At 49.3% G+C, this 22692-nt stretch overlaps 1 protein-coding gene across 2 annotated transcripts in view; it reads left to right on the top strand.

Moving 5' to 3' along the window:
- The window catches only part of EPHX2 (epoxide hydrolase 2), a 58716-nt gene extending 36270 nt beyond the window's left edge, over positions 1 to 22446 (top strand). For both annotated transcript variants that reach the window (XM_082656150.1, XM_082656149.1), the window contains exons 12-19: positions 2665 to 2776; positions 12060 to 12131; positions 13879 to 13912; positions 15031 to 15133; positions 16918 to 16987; positions 19704 to 19784; positions 21767 to 21825; positions 21969 to 22446. In XM_082656150.1, the coding sequence (XP_082512276.1) occupies positions 2665 to 2776; positions 12060 to 12131; positions 13879 to 13912; positions 15031 to 15133; positions 16918 to 16987; positions 19704 to 19784; positions 21767 to 21825; positions 21969 to 22047 (610 nt within the window). In that variant the 3' untranslated portion in view covers positions 22048 to 22446. The remainder of the gene's footprint in view (positions 1 to 2664; positions 2777 to 12059; positions 12132 to 13878; positions 13913 to 15030; positions 15134 to 16917; positions 16988 to 19703; positions 19785 to 21766; positions 21826 to 21968) is intronic.
- Positions 22447 to 22692: the final 246 nt, after the last annotated feature.

Below are 22692 nucleotides of genomic sequence, written 5' to 3' on the forward strand. Positions count from 1 at the left end.
TATTTTGCTGAGTTTATAGGAATGGAAACGCTGGAGAAACTTTGTTCAGCTCAAGCCCAGCTCAAATGGTTGGATGATCTCAAAGACCAGAAAGAATCACACATTTCCTAAAGTATTTTTAAAGTTTTTGCACGCTGTTTTGATCTCTTTAGCTTCTCTCTCTGTCCTCTCTTGTCATTCAAAAGTGAGATAAGAAAGCTCTTAAGAATCAAGTTCACCAAAAAGTTACCCTGCAGGCTGCGTTAGATGCTCCTTGAAGGGAACAAAAAGAAATAGAGCAACAACATATGGTCTCCACTTGTTGTTGTTTTATTAAACTTAATCTAGTTCTCCTGTGAGAATTTTAAAAGATTTAACGTGAGCCAAATGAGGTTTTGTGCAGAGTAACATCAGATCCGAGATGCGGGCGTGCTCTGGTTTCCCGTTCCTCTTCTCCTATGCTGTTTCCACCCTGCCTGCTGTTGATTCTGGAGTAGTTGCTCATTCTACGTCTGCTGTCATCAAAGCAGCCCTGTTACCTTCTTTCTGGGAGGGCGGGAGGGAGCTGAGACCCTCTCGCAGGGCTGTCCCCCCGCATCTCTGGGTCTGGGAGCATGTTTTATTTAAGGATATTGCTAACAGCACAAATCTCTGCCTTTCTAGCCAGACAATGAATGAAAGAAAAAAAAAAAGCCCACATTTAATGTGGAATATTTCTTTGAATCCTTGGTTTTGCCTTTCTACTGAAATAAGCTTTGGGAACCTATTTAAAATCAGGGTCTATTCTCTTGTTTGTTTTATATCCTTTCTTTAACAATCACCTGGAGACGCTGCTGCCAGAAGGAGGCTGTGGTTCAGCTTTTTCTTCATCTTAATGCAGTTGGCAGCAGCATTTATATATTATCATCTCGTTTAGTGATGATTTTTTTATATATGGGATAAATGATAGGTCAAAGCGATTAAAAAGAAAACCCCATTCTGTTCAGAATATTTAGTAAAAGCTAGAATTTCTTGACTTGTGATTTAAGTAATGCTTAAAATAGGTTCCCTGTGGTAGCATTAGGAACTTACAGACATCAGTATAACTTATTTTATACCCTAACCTGCACTGTCTAATTGTGGCTGTTGAACTTTTGAAATGTGGCCAGTTTGAATTGAGATTACTGTAAGTAGAAAATACCTTCCAGATTCCAAAGACTTAGTATGAAAGAAAGAATGTAAAATATCTTATTAGGAATTCTTAATATTGATTACATGTTGAAATTATTAATACTTTAGATATATTGGATTAAATATTAAATTAACATTAAATTTAAAATTAATATTAAATAATATTTAAAATTAATCTCAAATGTTCCTTTTTACTGGTTTTAATTTGGCTACTGGAAAATTTTTAATTATATATATGGCTTGCATTTTATATATATATATATATTTATTTTGCATTATATTTCTATTGGTTGGTGCTGGTTAAGCCTTACCAGTCCTTCCACTGATTGTTTTATTTGCCCTAATTATCCCATTGCTCCTATTTTATATATCTGTTTCTTTTCTGGGAACAAGTTTCCACAGGGTAAGCATGGGATACGGAATTCTTTGCCGACCAGCCAGGCTCAATGTAGTCCTGGCTAACTTCTATCAGTTCTGCCTTTGTGTGGTCTCTCCAATTCACCCTCTCTTCTATTCCTTTTGCTGCCATCCTCTTCCCCTCAGGATGACTAGTCGTCTGCTGGCTTCTCCCCCTCTGTGCATCCACGTGATGGATCGCTGCTTGATACATCACTTCCTGACTGCAGCTTCCATCCACTCTCACCTCTTCCCAGAAGCCCTCATGGCTTTCTTGGTTTTCTGCAGCTTCAAGTCCAGACTCAGGGCCCTTCATGTTCCCGGTCCCACGAGCCTTTCTGGCTTCATTTCCCAAGATGCCCCATTAACCACTTGGCTTCTGGCCCTGTAGACTCCTCGCTCCATCAAACTCAACCCCAGGCTTTGCCTCATTCTAGAACTGGCTCAGGCGACCTCATGATGTTTCCCTTGCAGGTATTGGTTCCCCTCCCCACCTCTCCCCCACCTGTAAAAGTCAAGTTCAAATGCTATCTCTTCCATAAGGTCTTCCATGATGCCCAAACCTAGAAATCCTTTATCTCCTTGAATTCCTGTGGTATTTTGTAGGAATTCCTATGCCTCATTTTGCAGTCTATCTCATAATATAGTCATGGGTGTTTTTGACTAGCCTTCCTTATTAGACTATAAGCTCTTGGAGTACTGGTTTTATATTTTCTCTCCCCTAGTATGTGGCGTGGAATTACACTCAACACAGAGGAAACAGTGAGTGAAGGAAGGAAGAAATGACTGTGTTTTTACAAACCAGAGAAAGATTGTACTGTTCACGTATTGTAATCAAGGTGGATATACTGCACGTAACGTGCGTGTGTCTTTGTTGAAGGCAAGTAGGTGAGAAATACTGCAGTTTAGTGGCAAAACAAAACAAAACAAAACACACACACTGGGCTGGAGAGTCAAGAAGTATGGTTTCAGGTCCCGTTCTCCCTGCACTGCTGGTGTGAGATCTTGTGTGTAGCACTCTCCCACTCTGAGCTTGGGTTCTGACACATGAGGTCCTTTCTGGTCCTTACAGACTGTCTTCTTATGGGGTCTGTGTCTTGACACCTCTTCTTTCCACAGGGCAGTGGCCAGCTTGAATACTCCCTTCATACCAGCAAATCCCAAAGTGTCCCCAATGGAGAGAATCAAAGCCAATCCTGCCTTTGATTACCAGCTCTACTTCCAGGAACCAGTAAGTCTGGGGCCCTGTGAGCAATGATCCCAGCAAGGTTTTGTTCTTCTTTTGCCTTCCTCGTTCCTTCTTCCCATTGATCGGACTTATCTCTGTCCCCTTGAATCTTCTGTGGCTTTAATGAGAAGTGAGTTCACCGATGGGTTCAGGTGAAGCTGGCGCCAGAGCGGGGCTGGTCCTTCCCGGCTGACGATGCATTTCTCTGTGTGTGTATTTGGGGTGATAAGGGGATTGGGGGGTGGGGCTGGCGCGTGGGGCTCCCCTGCTTCTCTGAAATTGGGAAATGGGGGCTGAACTCTATTTTGGAGCCGCTTCCTCTCAATTCTCTGGCTGAGAGGCTGGTGAAACCCACCTCTTGGTGGTGACAGCTCCTGGCCTCCTGCCAGGGATTTGATATCTCTGCTAAGGAGTGACATCTGTGATTACAGAGAGTGGCAGAGCCTAAAAGCCCTGCATCAGGCCCCAAGCATCCTTTGAGAGGTGTGCAAGGTTTCTAGGTGTCACCCATGTGCCACAGCTCAAGATGCCTTTCAAAGATGCCCACTGGGGTTTGGATGATGTGTGATGGGTGTGGCTGCCTCCTTTCACTGGATTCACTGAAACAGCAGCATCTGGCCTGGCTGCACCCCCCATAGCTGCCCTCATCTGTGGAGGGTACCTGCTCCTCTGTTCATGGGCCCTGGACCCCGATGCCCAGCTATGTCTGGGCAATTCCAAAGAGGATAAAAGATGTTTCCTAACACTCCAAAGAGAGAAGAATAGATCAGATTAATTGACAAAGAGCACGAGAGCATCTCATCTCATCCCTCATCCAGCCCTAGCCCGTCTGCTGCTCATAGGAGGTACCATTGCCAGCGAGGGTCACAGCCATCCCAGTTTTGATTTGGCGAGTAACTCTTCTCCAAGAATGATTTTAATTAGTAAGATGGTGCCTTGGAAGAGGAACTTCTTGATTCAAGCAATAATCTGACTCATTCAGTAAGACACCAGGCGCCTCCGGCAACATCATGACAAGATGCTTGGGTATCACACCCTCCACTGAGGCCAGAGCCCCACTGCCACAGCCCAGAGTGTGGACAGCTAAAGAGCTTCCTCTGGCTTGAATTGAACCACAGTGTCTTGAATTAGTTTGAAGTAACCTTGATCTTGAGAGATAAAGATGATTTAGATGGTACATTAGTCAGCTAGGGCTGCCATAACCCAGTGCCACAGCCTGGGGGGCTTAAACAGCAAAATGTATTATCTCACTGTTCTAGGGGCCAGAAATCCGAGATCGAGGTGTCTACACAGTTGGTTTCTTCTAAAGCAGTTCTCCTTGCTTTGTACGTGGCCCTCTTCTTGCTGTGTCTTCACCATGGCATTTCCTCTGTATGTGTGTGTCCCTGTCCAGATTTCCTCTTCTTATCAGGACACCAGTCACGTTGGATCAGGCCCACCCTGATTACCTCATTTTACTTTAATTACCTCTTTAAAGACCTTACCTCCAAATACAGTCACGTTCTGAGGTACTAGGAGTTAGGACTTCATAGGAATTTGGGAGAGACACAGTTCAGCTTGGAACAGATGGGGACCATGAGGATGAAGGGTGGGGACTGTGAGAAACTGACTTATTTGGAATGAGACCCGGGCTCATGGGACAGGAAGGAGGACGTGTCCTTGTGCAAGGCCCGGAAAGCAGCCCCAAGTTTGTAGTCGATGTCGGAATTAGTAAAGAGTTGTTGTAGGTTTGACGCTTATCGTAGGGGGCCCCCATCTAATTCTTTCGGCTGGACTAGAAGTCAGCATCCCAGACCAAGGTGCGATGCACTGCCTGTCACCCTTTCCCAGGTGTTTGAATCACTCAGGTGCATCTCAGACTGGTGAGAAGCATCTGGTGGTGGGAGAGAAATGAAGTGCTGGTTCTAGGTTCTTGAGTGGCAGCTGCCTCACCCTTTAGGGATTGGGAAGGAAACAGCCCCAAATAAAACTGTGAAGCAGGTGTTTGGGTCCCTGTCACCTCTTAGCTGACCCTTTCTCAAACTCTGGCTCTGCTTGGTCCCCAGCCCCCAAAACCCAACCCCCTCCCACTGCCCTCTGTGTGCCCAGAGGACGCGACCCCACCCAGCTGTGCCATCACCTCGAGTGCCCCATGCGTCAGAGTTGCTCTCACCTGTCTGCCTCCTCCCCTGGCCCAGCCCCCAGGCCCTGTGGATAGGTTACGACGGGCCCTTGACACTCTGGCTCCCACTGCTGTGGTACCACACATGCAGCAGAGGGAGAGGGAGGGCGTGGGGTTGTGTGCCCGTTTCTTTCTCTTCCACCTCTTTTTTCCATTTTCTTTCTTATCTTTTTGAATTGGACATTCGTAAGAAGACTCCTAACTGCTGCAAAACACAGGTGGCCCACAACTGGGAGGAGGGCTGGAGCCTGACAAATCTGTTGAAATGTCAGAAATGTTTCGACCAGTGTCAATTGTAAAGAACTGGTTCATCCAGCAGGTAGCTCTGCACCATCTATTGTGTGCCAGTTTCGGGGGACATCTAGAGGTGAGTGACAACTTTTGAGGGCTTAAACAACTCTTGGGGAGACAGGCACGTAAGAGACACCCAGGGAATAAGGCAGCAGAAAGGACTGTAATGGAGGTCCAGCTTACTCTGGGAGCCCACAAGAAAACACAGTTACCTTTCAGCAAAGGAAGGAGCATTTGAACTGGACCCAGGGAGGTGAGTAGGATTTGGGTGGGGGGATCTGAGAGAGAAGGGGCTGCCAGCCTGAGGGGACGAGTGACTGAAGATGCTTATGAAACCCCTTAACTCAGGGATAAATGTCATGAGATGAGAAAGAGAGGGTAACCAAAGAGTCAGTGATCCTTTAGGTGAACTTCAGAAGGTCTGGAACATCTGGAAACTGCCCCCAGAGTTTAATAGGCGCACGCAGTTTTCCAGGAAGAGTCCCTAACTTTCATCAGAACTTAGCAGTTCGGTAAAGGCTAAGAGCTGCTGAACTGGATGGCCCTGGGCTTTCAGGTGAGGTGCGGAGTCGGGGAGGGGGCGGGCAGCAGCATCAGTGTCACCTGGGAGTTTGCTAGAAATGCGAACTCACCGGCCCCCTTTGTGATCTGCGCAATGAGAATATGCGTTTTTAACCAGGTCCCCCAGGTGACCCCCGTGCGCATAACCTCCCAGCTCTGACAGCTGTCTTCTGTGATTCTCAGTCAATTTCTGTGACCGTGTAGTCCGATGAACCTCAAATGTCAGTGTGCTTCAGAATCACCTGGAAGGCTAATTATGACATAGATCCCTGGACACCCCCTCCAGAGTTCAGAGTCAGTAGGTTTTTGATGGGGCCAAAGGATTCACATTTCTTTGGTGAGGTCCTGGAGCCACACCTCGAGAACAACGACCATAGCCCCGAGGAGGGGGGTGATCCAGCCACCTCCCACGTAGTGATGGGCGGGCAGCCGTCCTTCTCGGTGAATTAGAGACCTCTGGGCAGCTGGCTCCACTCAAGAGTGGCTGGAGGGGATCGCGCAGGGCATTGACTATCTCGCTCAGGTTCCCTTTTAACAGTGATTCTGCGATTTTCTGATCCCAGGCCCCCTCTGCACTCTTACAAATTATTAGAGACCTCAAAGAGCTTTAGTTCACGTGGGTTATATCTACTGGAATTTACCATACGAGATATTGAAATTTAAAACTGTCGATTCGTTAAAAAAGGATAATGTGCCCATGTTGATATAAAAAAATGTAGTGAGAAGTATAGCATTGTTTTACAGTTTTCGAACCTCTTTTATGTCTGGCTTAATAGAGACAGATGGATTCTCCTACCTGCTTCTGCGTTCAGTCTGTTGGGATGTCACATGTTATTGGAGCCTCTGGAAAACTCCACTGTACGCTTATGAGAATAAAGAGGATATAGAACATGTTAGTATTGTTACAAAAGTTTTTCGTCATGGATTCCCTGAAAGGGCCTCAGGGCCCCCCAAAGGTCTCCAGACAATATACTTTGAGAATTACTGCTTTTTATTTCTTTTAGGCTGTATTAGTTATAGGAGATAGAAAAAGGGAAGTAGTGGTTTCACTATGTATTACCTTTGATCAAACTACATTTAGGGTAGGTATCAACAGAATTCAGCTCATTAAAAATTATTTTTCTTTATTATTTTTTAAGTTACAGTAAAATACACATCACACAAAACGTACCATCTTAACCAGTTTTAAGTGTACAGTTCAGTGGCATTAAGTACATTCACACTGCTGTACAGCCATCACCCCGTCCATCTCTAGAACTCTTTTCATCCTGCAGAGCTGAAACTCTATTCATTAAACACTAACGCCCCATCCTCCCCTCCCTCAGCCCCTGGCACCCACTCACCTACTTTCTGTCTCTGTGAATCTGACTACTGCAGGTACCTCATATAAGTGGAATCATATAGTATTTTTTTCTTTTGTGTCTAGCTTATTTCAGTCAGCAGGACGTCCTCAGATCCATCCATGTTGGGGCGTGTATCAATTTCCTTTTTTTTTTTTTTTTTAAGGCTGAATAATATCCCATTGTGTGAGTTTTTAGTTCATCCATTCTCCCCTTGATGGACACTTGGGTTGCAACTACTGCTTTTTGAGTTCCTGTTGGGCCAGGTGGTTCTGTTCGCAACAGTATGTGGCGTTCTTTCCCATCTTTTCAGCTGAGCGGGCCGAGGTTCTGGGAGCCTCACTCACTCGCCTGAGATCAGGTACGTGACTGGGTCAGGATGTTGACCTCGCCTTGTTTGACTTCAAAGCCCACACACCTCCTCTTAAGCCACACTTTGGAGGGAGTTTGGACTTTCTTTGTGTGCTCTGTGCATCGAAGCAGAGAGGGGAGGAGCAAACCAGGATAAGCTCAAGGTCTTGATGGAAGGAGGGACCTCAGGGGAAAGATGCTTACTTAATTGCAGTCCTAGTAGAGCAAGGATTTTCATTTCAAAGGTTGTTACAGTCTTTGTGGAAAAATCGGTACCTTTATTGGTCTGTGGTAGCTGTTGGCGGATGGTTTTGTTCTTAGAACAAAGTCTCTTGGCAGGGAAATGTTCGATATTCAAATTAGTCATCTGGCCACTAAAAGGCTCCCAGGAAGCGGTTGGGGGAATCCAGCAACTGGGGCTGGTCCGGATGGGCATCAAGCTGGGTCTTAAGGAGAAGCCATGGTGGGAGGGGGGGGGGGCCGTCCCGCCAGCCTGTCTGCTCCCTCTTGGTGAGGAAACGGACTGGCCAAGTCCCTTCCTATCTATGGCCCTCAGTTTCCTCATCAGAAAAAGGATGGTCTCGTTGGATGGTTTTCACATGGATGATAGCTTTAAACGTTAGCTGAATTCAAGCCAATGAATAAAACATAACATAGAGCAACTCTTTGATCAGGGGTGGGCCCTGGGAGCCCCTCCTTCCCGTCCCTCCTCCCACCCCACCCCGTCTTCCGCACCGCTCTCCAGCCTGGAGGCCGTGTCCAGGAACACTCAGGGGTCCAGAAGCCCGCCCCCAGCCCTTCCAACTGTTGCTCAAGTTTGCTGAGCACCTCAAGGTGCGGCTTAGACAAACTGCAGGTTAAGATCCAGCTCCTTGAGCTCTTTGAACTCTTGGCCAACGTTTACTCTCCTGTCCTGTGAATTTGCCGAGTCTGGTGGAAACTCAGATCAAAAGCTGTGTTTTTCTTCTCAGAGAAGCGATCATGGCCTTTGCATTTGTGTAGTAAGAAAGGGAAGAGGAGGCAGCTCTGGGCAGCAAAGACAAATAGAATCAGCTGGATAATTTCAGCACCACCTGCTCCATTTTTTTTGCCGTACGCGAGCCTGTCACTATTGTGGCCTCTCCTGTTGCGGAGCACAGGCTCCGGACACGCAGGCTCAGCGGCCATGGCTCACGTGGGATCTTCCCGGACCGGGGCACAAACCCGCGTCCCCTGCATCGGCAGGCGTACTCTCAACCACTGCACCACCAGGGAAGCTCCAAGGTTGGTTTCTTATGCTTCAAATCCTTCATGAGCTCCGTGTTGACTCTTAGGAAGTCTTTCTCCTTAAACAGCCCCCGAGTCTTCTGAGACAAAGCTCCAGGATTCATGGAATTCCAAAGGCTTTGTTCTAGGAGTTTTTCCTTAGAACCTAGAGCTGCCTGCCCAGGTGATAGCTTTGGGGTAAGAGTAGAGCAGACTCGTTCATTTTTTTTTTAACTTTTTATTTTATATTGGCGTATAGCCCATTAACAATGTTGTGATAGTTTCAGGTGCACAGCAAAGCTACTCAGCCATACATATACGTGTATCTATTCTCCCCCCGACTCCCCTCCCATCCAGGCTGCCACGTAACATTGAGCAGAGTTCTGTAGGCTTACTGCTCCCCTCCACCTCAAGCTGGAGGAGAATTACCTTTGCGACAAAAAACTTAATCCATCGATCTAAGACAGAAATGGAAAATTTTGTTCGAGCCGAATTGAGGGCTATAACTCGGGGACAGCCTCTCAGAAGGTTCTGAGAGCTGTTCTGCCTGTTCGAGGTCAAAACGCAGTTACATGTTTTGAGACAGAGGGCTGTGTATTAAATGATGTATTATTGACAGTTTACACAATCTGGCAAGTAGTGGGTCATGGCTCATCGTGGCCCCTTACGACATCAGGAAGGAATGTTATCTTTTAAGGAGTTGTCTTGTTGATGCTGGGAGAATATTGCTCTTTATGGTTGAGCAGGTATTTCTGCTGATGGGGGAGGTTTGGTCGATGCATAATGCAGGTACGCAGTGCGCAGTGGAGGGGAGAGAGGAGGCCAAAGGGCAGAGAAGATTTTTTTTATGTTTAAATTTTTCTTGTCCTGCCATAAAATATGCATTTTATTTCACATCCTCTTTGATGAGTGTGAGCTTGCAATGGAGGGCAAGAAAATAAAAGCCACAATCCACGTGATCGTTTAGAAGTCACCCCCCACCAAAGTCTTTATCTCACATTCTTTCCTTTTTTCCCCTCTCTTCTTCCCAACCTTCTAGCCTGTGTTGGGTACCTGCTATTACTGTGCTATCACAGTGGGAATAAAAATATGCGTAAGATACAGTGTGTGTCCCTAAGAAATTCACAGGCTTGTAAGGGGACCAGATCCCAAAATAGACAGTTCTCATGCAACTAGATAACTTTAACGATGGAGATAATAATAATAACAATAATCACCATTTATTGGCCTCCCTCCTATGTATCTACCAGGCATGGTCAGAAACAGGCATTATCTCCTATCATCCTTACAAAACTCCCATTTTATAGAAGAGGAAACTGAGGCTCTGGAAGATTAAGTTGCCCAGTTAATAAGTAGTAGTGGTGGGGCTTGGAGCCTTGTTTGTTGGATTCCAAAGTTCATCCTTTAATTCCTGTGAGCAGGAGCACAAAGGGAGGAACCCTGTCCAGCTGGACTGGTGGGAGGCTTGTCATTGGTCTGTGGGACTTAAAAATAGGGTATCACCTTCTATGAATTACAGAGCGTCCGATGGTATCGGCAGGGCACACAACCAGAGTACAAATGCTCTTATCTTCTCCCCTTTCTGGCCCTCACCTTTGTCCTCTTCATCCGTGTTGATCTGACATGCTTTCACGTGGGGAGAGAGACTTATTTACCTTTGGGCTGTCTTTGATTTTTTATTGACCCTTTTGACATTCATTTGCTCTTTTAAGTACTATTTGAGCTCTGCAGCCAGTCCAGACCTCTGGACTCGTGGAGATTCCTCCACACACTGAGACACATCACAAGCTCATGAACAGCAGCTAGGGACTGCTCTCAATAAATAAGAACGATGACCCGTGGCAACGTGCAGGGCGTTTATCGAGCGCGTAAAATGCACTGCCTTCCATGGCTGTTTCTCGCCTCGACATTCATCACGTAACTGAAGGCCACGATTGATTCTCTGTCATAATGGAATCTTACGCATGTGAGGGGATTGTAATTCACATGCCAGCATTGCTTGCTTCAGAAAATCTCGAACTGCAGATCCAGCACTGCTTGATGATAAATGTTTCCTTGCCTGCAGTGCTGCTGTCTCGTAGATCCAGAGCTCTCATGACGTGCCATATGCAGAACAAATGAGTGCAGGGTAGCAGGACCTCTTAAAGTGTGCAGGGTCTGAGGGCCGCTGGCCACCAGAACACTTTGCTGACCTGGCTTACAGGACCCTTCTCTGCGGGAACATTCCTCGGAGGAAAGGAACAAACATACATTCAGCCTCTGCTCCATCCAGGACCAGTCACAGATGCCCTGGGGAAGAAGATGAGTAGGAGCTTGCCTGCTCTCAGGGTGGACCATGGAGAGGACATGAAAGGCTCTGTGAGATCCAGGAAGAGCTGAGACTGTTTCACTGTGATGGGGGAGGGTAGGGCTTCTTGGAGAAGGCAGTGTTTGGCACAGGTGTTGAAGGCTTCTTGAAGGCCAAGCTGAGGGAAGTAGGTGCTCTTGGTGGAAGTTACAATACGTTAAACCACAGAGCTGAGAAAGTAGGGCGCCCCTTCAGAAAACATCCTGCAACTCAGTTTAGCTGGTTCAGGTGAGCAGTTGGAAAGGAGGAGAAGAAAGTAGGCCAGCACTGTGCTCTAGACTGAGTGTTTGTGAGCCCCCCAAATTCGTGTGTTGAAATCCTAACCCTGATGTGATGGTATTAGGAGGTGGGCCCTCGAGGAGAGGATTAGTTCTTGAGGGTGGAGCCCTCATGAATGGGATTAGTGCCCTTTAGAAGAAACTCCAGAGAGCTCTCCTCCATGTGCTTTCCTCCATGTGAGGACACAGTGAGAAGATGACCATCTATGAACCAAGAAACAAACTGTCGCTAGATACTGAATCTCCTGATGCCTTGGTCTTGGACTGCCCAGCCTACAGAACTGTGAGAGATAAATGTCTGAGTTTATAACCCACCCGATCTATGGTATTGTGTTATAGCAGCCAGAATGGACCACCATACACTGCCATACTCTTACTATTATAGGCTCCCCAGCCTATAATAATAAAGTGATTATTATAAGTAATACATTCCCACTGTAGGGATTTAGATAAACAGAAAAGAAAGCAGCAGCCGTAAACCCACCTCCCCGGTGTGGGGTGGGGTGGACGGGACCACTGTGAGCATCTCATGTTTTATTCAAACCTTTTAAAAAAAACAAAACAAACGTGTTTCAATATGAAAATTCAAATTCATGCACTTCTAATGAAACTTGGGCTGGATGGGACAGAGGTTGGGAGCTTCTGGCTTTGGGTCAGATCAGTTTCCAAGATCTCTGCTGAGTCCTTCATTTTGCTTTCTTGGTTGTTCTAGGGAGTGGCAGAGGTTGAACTGGAACAGAACCTGAATCGGACTTTCAGAAGCTTCTTCAGAGCAAGTGATGAGGTGAGGGGTGTGGGAGGCAGGGTAGGGGATAAGCAGGAAGAGGGAGCTGCAGGGGTGCAGATCCCCAGATGGCTTCCCTGGGAGGATGGGGGGATAGGGGATGTCAGGGTCTGGGAATAAGCAACTTGCCTTCTTTTCTTTGACTTCTGTAGTTAGGGCAGTTAGGGTCCTCACTCCACTGGTCCCTTCATTAATGAGGAAAGGTCCTGTCCTCTCTGTCACACACCAGTAGGGCTATGAAACCCAGATCAAAGAAGGATTATAATGGTGACAGTTTAGAAATTCTGCTGTTATTACCATTTTCATATGGATAATTGCTTATCAAAGTGCAGAATTAATTGATGCTTCTAACCCTTTTCTTGAACAACCACAGGAGCCTAGAATGCTTTAACGCGGTAACCCCACCCTCCTGTCTTACGTGTTAGGAGTCACTGTTGCTGTTGCTGTATCTGGTCAGTGCCTACTTAGCTGGCCTGATTTTTGCCAGTTTCTTTGCTGACCACTTCTGTCACCTCACTCTTTTATACTAAGTTCAAATTTCTTTCTTACTGAAGTACCTTCTTTTATAGTTTTCTCAGTAAGAGTCTGTTAGCAGTAAACTCGTAATTTTTTGGCCTGAAAATATCTTTATTTTGCTTTCAATCCCAAAGAACAGTTTATCTGAGTATAGCATTTTTAGGTTGACAATTATTTTCTTCTAGAAGCTTCTGTCATTGCTTGTAAGAAATTGGTCTCAGGTCTACCTTCTGGTGTATTATGTGTCTTTTAGTCATGTCTCATCTGCAGTTCAGCCCATCTTTAATTTTGAAAGTTGCATTTGGTTCTTTTTCAAAGCCTTCTGATCTCTTTCAGTAGAGTCTTGTTCTATTCTTGTTGTTCAGTTCCTTCTTTGGTCTTTAATCATTTGAAGCATCCTCATTTTTCATTCTCTCTCTGTGCAAGTTCTATTATTTGGTCTTCCTGGAGAGTCTCGTTTTACTGTTTGCTGTGTTTGCTGTCTCCTGCAATGGGGCTTTAGTGTATATGTGCAGGGGGTGGGGCAGGGTAGGGAGCGAGCTCTATAATTTGGGTTTGTGAGCTCCTCTTTAGCAGCGCTTACTCTGCTCCAACCTGCTCCAGCTGAGATGGAGGAAATGGCCCTCCTGGGCGGTTTAGCTTTTGCTTCTCCTGCCAGGCCTTCTGGTGGCATTGCCAGCCCAAGCTCACTTTTGCTGTTGTTGTTTACTTCACTTAGTGGGGGTTTCCAGATCTCGTAGTGTGGATTCAAACAGAAACACGTGTGAAGGCAGGCTTGTGGCTGTGAATCCCCAGGGGAGCTTTTTTTTGGTCTCCTCTTAGTACCAAACTGAATGGACCAACTCCTTTGACATCCCTCTGTCATGGTGGGTGGGTTCTCTCTAGTCCACCCTTTAACTGAGGACCCCAGATTGAGCGGATTCACCGTGGAGGGGTGGGGAGGATCTCACTTTTACCTTCGCATCTGACCTGAGGTCTCATCTCCTGTTCCCACTGGTTGATACACCCAAGTCCTTACATTCCCAAGACCCGCCAGCACCCAGGAGCAGGCTTGGCCTTGGAGCTTGGCTGTGAGCCGCCTCTGCTCTGACCGCTCAGGACCCGCCTAGCTCTCTTGGGCATTTAGCATGTTTGTATAGTCTGCTGGCACTTGTAGGGCTTTTAGATGCCCCGTTCCTGCATGTTTCCTTTGCTTGACCCATGACATCCCTTCTAACTTTTCTCCCTCCAGACTTTTCTCACCACGAACAGAGTCTGTGAAATGGGTAAGAGACATTCTCAGGAGGGAATGGAGACAGGAGGGCCATGACGGGAACCAGCCGAACGTTAAATGAGTGTTTCTCCATCTGCCAGCTGTGGGCAGAAGCAGCCACCTGCCCGCCCTGAACTAGTTAAGCCCTGACTTGCTTAACGTCGATCCCCGCTGGGGAATCGCACTCACCCTAACCCTGGGCTGACCACACAGCCGTGGCTTCCTCTCCCCCATGAAGTTTTGGATTCAAGATCTTAAACAGTCAGAGCCTGGAGGACTCTCAGAGCTCTTCAGGGCAGATCCACCCTCTACTGATTAGGACAGAGACCCAGGAGAGGAACTGACCTCTGCAGGGTCACCTGGTGCAGGCAGAGTGGAAATCAGGCCAGACCCCCAGCCAGGTCTCCTCTGTCTTAGTGCCCTGGCCTCCCCTCCATCAGGCTCAGTTCCATCCCGTGAAGACAGCCCCTGTTCTCCCTCCCAGTTTGGATATAAGTGAGGAGCCAGAGCCGGGAGCAGACTGGCGCTCATCCCCTCGACTCCTGGATCCGGCACTGTTCCCACAGAATATTGCTTGACCCCAAGCCTGTGACTTTGCCATCATTCCCTTGTATTTTTATTAATAATGATGATTGCTATCACTTGTTTGAGCACCTACTGTGTGCATCAGACACTGGGTTAGCCCCCTTTAGTAATATTGTTTATATTTCTCGTGACATCCGTAAGAACTCTCACTATTATCTCTATTCTACAGATGAGGAAAATGGGTCTCAGAAGAGTTACAGAATTTGTCCAGAGTGGCCAGGCTGGAGTTAAACTCCTCCAAGCCTAAAGACCACACTCCTCTCACTGGTCAGGAACACCTCTCCCTTCCCTCCTTCCACCTCTTTACTTATTCACGTAGTCAATCGTTCAGTCCTTCATTCCTCAAAAGTTTTGAGCGCACACTTGGTGTGAGGCAGGGGCAGGTATCCACAAGCACGAGTCAGAGTCATTGCCCTCCGGGAGCCCAAGTCTCTTGGGGAGACAGAGAGCAGTAATAAAAGAAGCAGAGGTGGTGAAGGGTCTCAGGTGTTGGAACTTGGACACCTGACCCAGAGGGTGGGAGAGGAAACAAGCGGCTTTTTGTAGGAGGACTCTTTGTGAGTACGCCAGGGGAGCCCAGCCTCAGCAGGATGGTCACCGAGGAGGACATCCAGTTCTACGTTCAGCAGTTCAAGAAGTCTGGTTTCAGGTAAGGAGAACAGCACCCCAGGAGAACACAGGAGAGAGAAGCTGGGCAGACGGGGGCTCTTCTGCTCTCGCAGTGCAGGGTGAGGCCCAGTGCCAGCTCAGTCCCAGTGAAAGCCTGGCCAGCTGCTGCTTGAATGCCTCCAGTGCCGGGAGACTCACTATCTGACGATGCTCAGCCTTCTCTAGTTTGGAGAGTTCAGCTTGTTCTCCCTTATGCTTAGGGGCCCCTTCAGAGCAGATGTTTTCAACTTTTTTTCAGTGGTGACCTCTGTGAGGATCAGATGACAGCTCTGAGTTCTTACTTCAGAAAAACACAAAACCCCACGTCACCTCAAAAACTGCATACATATTCGGTGGGGGGGGCGGTGGTTATAGGCTCAGCTTTACTGAGCTCTAACTCACATACCGTAGAATTCACCCTCTGAGAGTGTACAGTTCAATGGTTTTTAGTCATTTCACGGAGTTGTGCCGTCATGACACATTTTCTGGATCGCCACGATCCGTTTTAAAGTGTTTTCATCTCCCAGAAAGCAGCTCTGTTCCCTTTCGCGGTCACCCCCACTTCCCCGGGGCCCCCAGGTCTGATCACTCACCCATCTGCTCTCCGTCCCCCTGGAGCTGCCTATTCCAGATGTTTCATGCACACGGAGTCGTACGCTGTGTGGTCCTTCGTGTGTGGCTCCTTTCACTCTGGTCCGCCCATGTTGTAGTCTCTGTCAGACTCCGTTCCTTTTTCTCAGGTCTGTTTCTATGCTGCGGTTCAGGGCCCTGCCCTGAGGTCACTGAGAATCCCTCTTAACAGCCCCTTTTCTGCGTGTCCCTTCACGTATTTGGGTATTGCAAATCTTCGAAGCTCGTGAGTCCTTCAGGGGCGCTGCAGGTCACCGCGTTTCCATCTTCCTCCTCTCTCCTCACGCCCCCATCCCTCGCTCAGACCCAGGGGCGCAGAAGGAGCCCAACAGCAGGACCGCCTTCGTCAGCCCAGCCCACAAGTTCACAGTGTGGCGACCTTGGCCGTGAACACCCGTGGTGGCCTTTAGACCCCAGTGTCTCCATCTCCTTTCTTCCCCCCTCCCCACCCGAAGTGGGGGACAATTTAAGAGTCTTAGACTGGGGGACAGAGGTTCTCTGGAAGGGAACGTATAGGCAATCCGATCCGACCCCTCCTTGCACAGGAGGGAAAATCAGAAGTCCCCAAAGGGCACGTGACGTGTCCAAGGTCTCTCCGGGCCCTCCCTTTCACAGGAAGCCTCAAGGGCTGGACAGCACCAACCCATTCCACACCTGAGGATTGGGACAGTGCTCCAGGTACAGCCCTGGAGCCACCCTACCTGTCCGGAGGAGACACCTCGGCATCACTTCCTGATGTCACATTAGGAGGACGCACCTCCCGGTGGCCCTTTTCTGCGGGCTCCCTGGGACAGGGGAGTGGCCCTGGTTGGTGAGGGCACTAAACCAGGCTCCCCCACCCCCGTCTTCCGAGACAGTCCCAGGAGAAAATGGAGAGTCCTGTAGGGCCGATTTCTGTGTGTCCCCGGATGCCCACTTCAGAGAACATCAGCCCTCAGCCCAGCGCTGTGCCTGCACCAGGCCGTGCTCGATAAAGCCCGGCAGGCACGCAGGGCACCGGGGTGTGAATCCTGGGCTCTGTTCTCTTCGCCCTGCAGGAGCCTTTGCTCTTCCTGAGAAGACTGGCTCTATGCCGAGCGGGTTGCTGGTGGGGTCTGTAGCACAAGCGTCTACTAAAAGCTTTCCTCTTTTTATTCCTTCATCCGCCCCTCCCAGGGGACCTCTAAACTGGTACCGAAACATGGAAAGGAACTGGCAGTGGGGCTGCAAAGGCTTGGGAAGGAAGGTGAGTTCAGCGCTGTTCTCCTCCCCAACGAGTCACCCTTCGGGCATCCATGGACCCAACGGATAGGCCGCTGGGTCAGAACCAGGGGTGGACAGACCGGCCGGCTGCTTTGGGAGGTGCCTGCGCTGCAGGGTTTCCTCTTAGGACCTCTTTTGCTGCTACTTCTCCTGGAACGGCAGAGGGTGGGGAGAGGGCGGGGACAGGGGTCTGCCAGGTGACTGCAGCAGCGGTCTGGACCGCCTAGGTCTCCCGGCGGTGCCCTGGCTCCGGGCGCAGGTGGTCCAGTTAACTCCCAGAGGTAACAAGGATGAAGCTCCTGGCTCACAGAGGAACATTACATGCTCTCAGAGAGGCGGGGCTGTAACCTCTGGCTCCTTCCCCTCGACCGAGTCAGTCTGAGTCTCAGTTTCCTTGTTTGTCAAGCAGAAGACAGGTTTCCAACCCCTGGGTCTGCAAAGGGAGTCATGGGGTCCCTGGTTTACATTCAGAACATTAAAAACCTAAGGGAAATTGCATTTTCACGTTCCTCAGCTCACTCGGTAGCCCTGGCCATCTTCTTGATTCAGTCAAAAATGATCGGCCCTCTATATGCCAGGAATGGTGCAGATGACACAGGCGAGGTCCTGACCTCACAGGGTTAGATCTTGAGGCAGTAGAGCATAAAAACAGTGGTTCAGAGCAGGCTGGGCAGAGAGTCGGCCTGGGATGTGGGACCTGTGCCCTGTGTGACCTTGGGCAAGGCACTTAACCACCCTGTTCTCCGTGGCCGCTAATATGGAAGTGACAAGAATGGTGCCTACCTCAGGCAGGAGCTGTGTAAGGATAAAGTGGGTTGACGCACATCAGATGCTGAGTTAGAACAGTGCCTAGTACGTAGTAGTGGTTTAATTAATGCTCTTTAGCCTATCATCACTCTAATCTGTGATGGACAAAAATGACAAAACTGCAGTTTGATTGGCAGACTCTCTCAAAGCATGAGGGACGAGGATGAGGTCTTCGGGGAGGTGAACCCCGATGGCAGTAGGTTTGGGGACCCCCCTCTTCTGCAGTTTCCTTCCAGATCTTCCTCTTCTCCCACCTCCTCCCATTGCCTCTGCCACCGCTTTACGTTTTCACCTGGAACATTCTAGAGTGTCCATCCCACCCCCACAGCAGCCTCAGGATTCATTTCAGCCACAAAACCACCACTGGGTCTTCACCCCTTGGTGAACAGGGCGCAGTGAGAAGCGCACAGTTCTGTGTTGTAGGTAAAAAATGGTGAGCATTCCTTACCCAGGGACAGTGAACACCATTTGGAAATTGTCATGGTAGCTTGAGAACACAGAGTAAAAGGAGATTCTCTCGACCTTGCGGTGCCCCATGCATCAGTAGACAAAAAGTGAAGTCCCTTTCCTGCCTGTAATGTCAGGCTGGCCCAATCACACTCTGGCTGCCCTAGTGAAGGGCAGAGTGTGAATATTCTATTCAATTGAATATTCTATTCAATTCATAGAAAAGGAATATTGATCTCCATCTAAGGGCATCTTTCCTCCTTCCCAGCGCCACCTGTTTGGTGTCAGGAATATCAGTCACACAGAGTGGACCACACGCGTGTTCTTACTTATACACACACACACACACCCCCACACACACAACCTGTGTGGTCAATACGTGGCTGAATCCATCCGTATGAGAAAAACCCATTTTTTTCCTCCTGTGTGTCTCCTTTACTTCCACACAAATCGCTTTCTTTCTGGCACTTCTGGTCACCAAGTGTGTGGGCGTTTTCCCCACACCAAGCAGTTCTCTGCAACACCAGCTGGGTGGCCTGCAGTTTAACTCAGTTTTGGCACCAGCTACCTGGAGACGGCGTCAGAGCCCACAGGTTAGGGGCTCAGTCCCACAAGACTGCTCCCCGCTTCAGACGCCAACCCCAAGTCCAGGTTGTTACCTGTGCTTCCAACTGATTGGCCGTAAATTGGAGGCTCCCAGGACCTCCTCCTTGGGTCTATTAATTTTCTAGAGTGGCTCACAGAACTCTGGGAAACACTTACTCACGTTTACTAGTTTATTAAAGGATTTGGTAAAGGACACAGATGAACCGCCAGACGAAGGAATCCACAGGGTGAGGTCTGGGAGGGTCCCAAGCCCAGGAGCCTCTGACCCTGTGGAGCTGAGGTGTGTTATCCTTTTGGTGTGGATTTCACCAACCGAGAAGCTCTCCGAACTCCTTGCTACTGGGGTTATGTGGATGTTTATGGAGACTTCCTCACGTAGACGCGATCAATCATTAACTCCATTTCATCCCTTTCGCCTTCCAGACGTGGGGGGAAGGAGGGAGCTGAAAATCCCAGGTGTCTAATCATGGCTTTGTCTTCCTGGTGACCAGCCCCCATCCAGGAGCCCAGCCAGAGTCACCTCATTGGAACAGGAGTGCTCTCATCACTTAGGGATTTACAAGGGTTTCAGGGGCTCTATGCCGGGAACCAGGGGCAGAGAGCAAGATACACATCTTCTAATCTCGCACACCATCCTTTCAGATCTTTAGTAATACTGGTGCCTCCTTCACGCAAAGCACGTGGCGGAAACAAAGCCAGACCACAGTGGTGCTGAGGGGTCTTCTGCGGGGGAGTTGATAGTGGAGGAGGCCCCGCGGTGTGAAAATAACATCTCCTCGCCCGGGTGAGGGAGGGCCTGAGCGTGGAGGCTGCTTCTCCTTCCTGTTATCCCTCCCCAGATCCTGGTGCCGGCCCTGATGGTCACCGCGGAGAAGGACTTCGTGCTCGTTCCTGAGATGTCCAAGCATATGGAGGACTGGGTAAGGCGATGGTCCTGGTTGGGGCCATCGGGGCTTCTTGGAGGAGGGCGCAGGCGTCCCAGAGGATGAAGAGTGGGATGTTCGGGGGAACCGCTCACTTGACGAGGGCTTCCTCAGCAGCATCACTGTCGCCTTTTGGGAGCAGCGATTAAGACTGCTCCTTGAGGGCTTCCCTGGTGGCGCAGTGGTTGAGAGTCCGCCTGCTGATGCGGGGGACGTGGGTTCGTGCCCCGGTCCGGGAAGATCCCACATGCCGCGGAGCGGCTGGGCCCGTGAGCCATGGCCGCTGAGCCTGCGCGTCCGGAGCCTGTGCTCCGCAACGGGAGAGGCCACAGCAGTGAGAGGCCTGCGTACCGCAAAAAAAAAAAAAAAAAAAAAAAAGACCGCTCCTTCCTGGACTTTCCTGGTGGTCCAGTGGTTAAGACTCCACACTTCAGGGAACTAAGATCCCACATGCCACGCGGTGTGGCCAAAAGAAAACGAAAAAAGACTGCTGCTTCCTTTCCCCTTCACTGATGCAATCTCTCATCACTCATTCCTTCTTTCATTTCATGGGCTTTTCCTGTGCACTTAGATGAGTTGGGACAGTGCTAGATACCAGGGCGGTAAAGATGAATGAGGTGCAGACCCCACCCCACAGGAGGTCATGTCCAGCAGTGTACCCCATATGCAGGAGGCTTGTGTGGACAAGGGCCCAGCTGGGAGCGAGGGCTTCACAGAGGTGCTGACCACTGCCTCTGGCCTTGAGGAACTCCTAAGCCTTGCCCGGCAGAGAGAGAACGGGAGAGGAGACAGGGTGTTGAGAGGTGAGGATGGATGAGAGAGGTCAGAGGGTGCGGCTGGGAGGCTATCCTGAGCCCACTGGGCCAGGCTGAGCTGTGTGGACCTATGGGTGAGGGGACCATTGAGGTGGAGAGATGGGTGTCAAACCGTGTTGTGGAAGCACACTCTGCTGAAAGTGTGGGGCTTGGTAGGGATTGGGAGGCCTGCAGGTGGGGTCCCCGTGACGGCTCGTGCACCCTGGCTGGATGCTGAGAGCGTTCGCCTGCCCTTGGCAGTGTCTTTGTTAGTTAGCATCATCCAGTGCGGTGGAGAGAGCGTGATTCAAGGCATGTTGCCAAGGACGCCCTTTGTGGGTGGTGGAGCCAGTCCGGGGAGGGCTGTGACCCACTTTGGGGATTCAGGCGCCGAAAGGGAGACTGAACAGCCCTGCGTGCAGACCACCAGGGAGGAGGGAGGCGACATGGGAAGGGGACGCAGTCATGGCTACAGGGCAAGAGCCAAGCTCGACCCGCCATTTTCCAGGCTGTGAACGGGCCAAGTCCTAATGGTTCTGGAGGGAGACAGTCTGTTGTGATGAGTGTGGGTCAGCCTGAATTTGAATCTTAGCTCAGCCACTCTCTGTGTGGCCTTGGGCCAGTTACCTAACCTCTCTGAGCCTTCATATTACCCAAAGGATCATGGTCAAAGATAAATAAGGCAGGGCTTCCCTGGCGGCGCAGTGGTTAAGAATCCGCCTGCCAGTGCAGGGGACATGGGTTCGAGCCCTGGTCCAGGAAGACTCCACATGCTGCAGAGCAACTAAGCCCATGAGCCACAACTACTGAGCCTGCGCTCTAGAGCCCGCGTGCCAGAACGACTGAAGCCCACGTGCCTAGAACCCGTGCTCCGCAACAAGAGAAGCCACCGCAATGAGAAGCCCGCGCACCGCAACGAAGAGTAGTCCCTGCTCGCCACAACTAGAGAAAGCCCGCACGCAGCAACGAAGACCCAATGCAGCCAAAAATAAATAAATAAAATAAATAAATGTATATAATAAAAAGATAAATAAGGCAGTGCATGTGGAGCACCTAGCACACAGTAGGAGCTTGATCAGTGGTCATTCCCTTCCTAAATCACGCGGGGTTTTCAGGGGGGCGGCCCACCGGGAGCAGAGAACTTGCCTTCTGCCATTTACTTTTTCGGGTGGGGTTTTCTTCCAGATCCCTCACCTGAAAAGGGGTCACATTAAGGACTGTGGACACTGGACACAGATGGAGAAGTAAGGAGATGGCGGTCCCTGGGTGGGGGACGTCAGGGCTCCCTGTTCGCCTCCAATAAGCCGCTTGCTTTACCACCCCTGCCTTGGCCTGAGTGAGGGAGTGCGTCCAGACAGATGCGAATTGCCTTCTGTTCCCGTTCCAGGCCCACAGAGTTGAATCAGATCCTCATTGAGTGGCTGGAGACCGACGCCAGCGACCCACCGGGGGTGTCGAAGCTTTAGGGTGTGACGTGTGTCAGCCGCCAGCAGGCAGTCCAACCGCTCCATCTGCTGGGGCGCTTCTCTGGTACCCGGATGGGGCCTTACCCGCATCTCTCAAAACCAGCAGCGTCGTTCTCAAGGGGTTTGCAGCAAAGAGTGATTTTCTCTAAATGAAATGAGTCAGATTTGACATAATTTTAGATATAGGAAAAATCACGTGTGATTAATCCTCTGGGTATAAACGTATCGCTTTATGTCTAAGGATGGTTAGTGTTCTGTGGGGGACAGAACGGGATGGCCAGGGGGTGATTTCTCTTTGATAATCAAGTCAGCGTTTTGATGATGCAAAATCAGCAATTTAGAAGCTTTTCAGCAGAGATGGGAACTCCTTTATTCAATAAAATGAAGACAACTGGCTTAGTGCTGTTTGAGTTCTTGGGAGAAAAGCAGAGTGATTGTTCTAAGAAAGTATCGCATTTGGGTGAACACTGTTTCCTCTGCTCTGACTCTACGAGTCTCTGCATGATCCGGAACAGTGCTCTCTGGTAGAACTTTCTTTTTTTATTAATTTATTTTGTTGAAGTATAGTTGATTTACAATGTGTTAATTTCTGCTGTAGAGCAAAGTGATTCAGGTACATATGTGTATCCATTCGTCTTCATATTC

The sequence above is a fragment of the Grampus griseus genome, assembly GCF_964374135.1.
Source record: "Grampus griseus genome assembly, chromosome: 6".
NCBI lineage: Eukaryota > Metazoa > Chordata > Mammalia > Artiodactyla > Delphinidae > Grampus > Grampus griseus.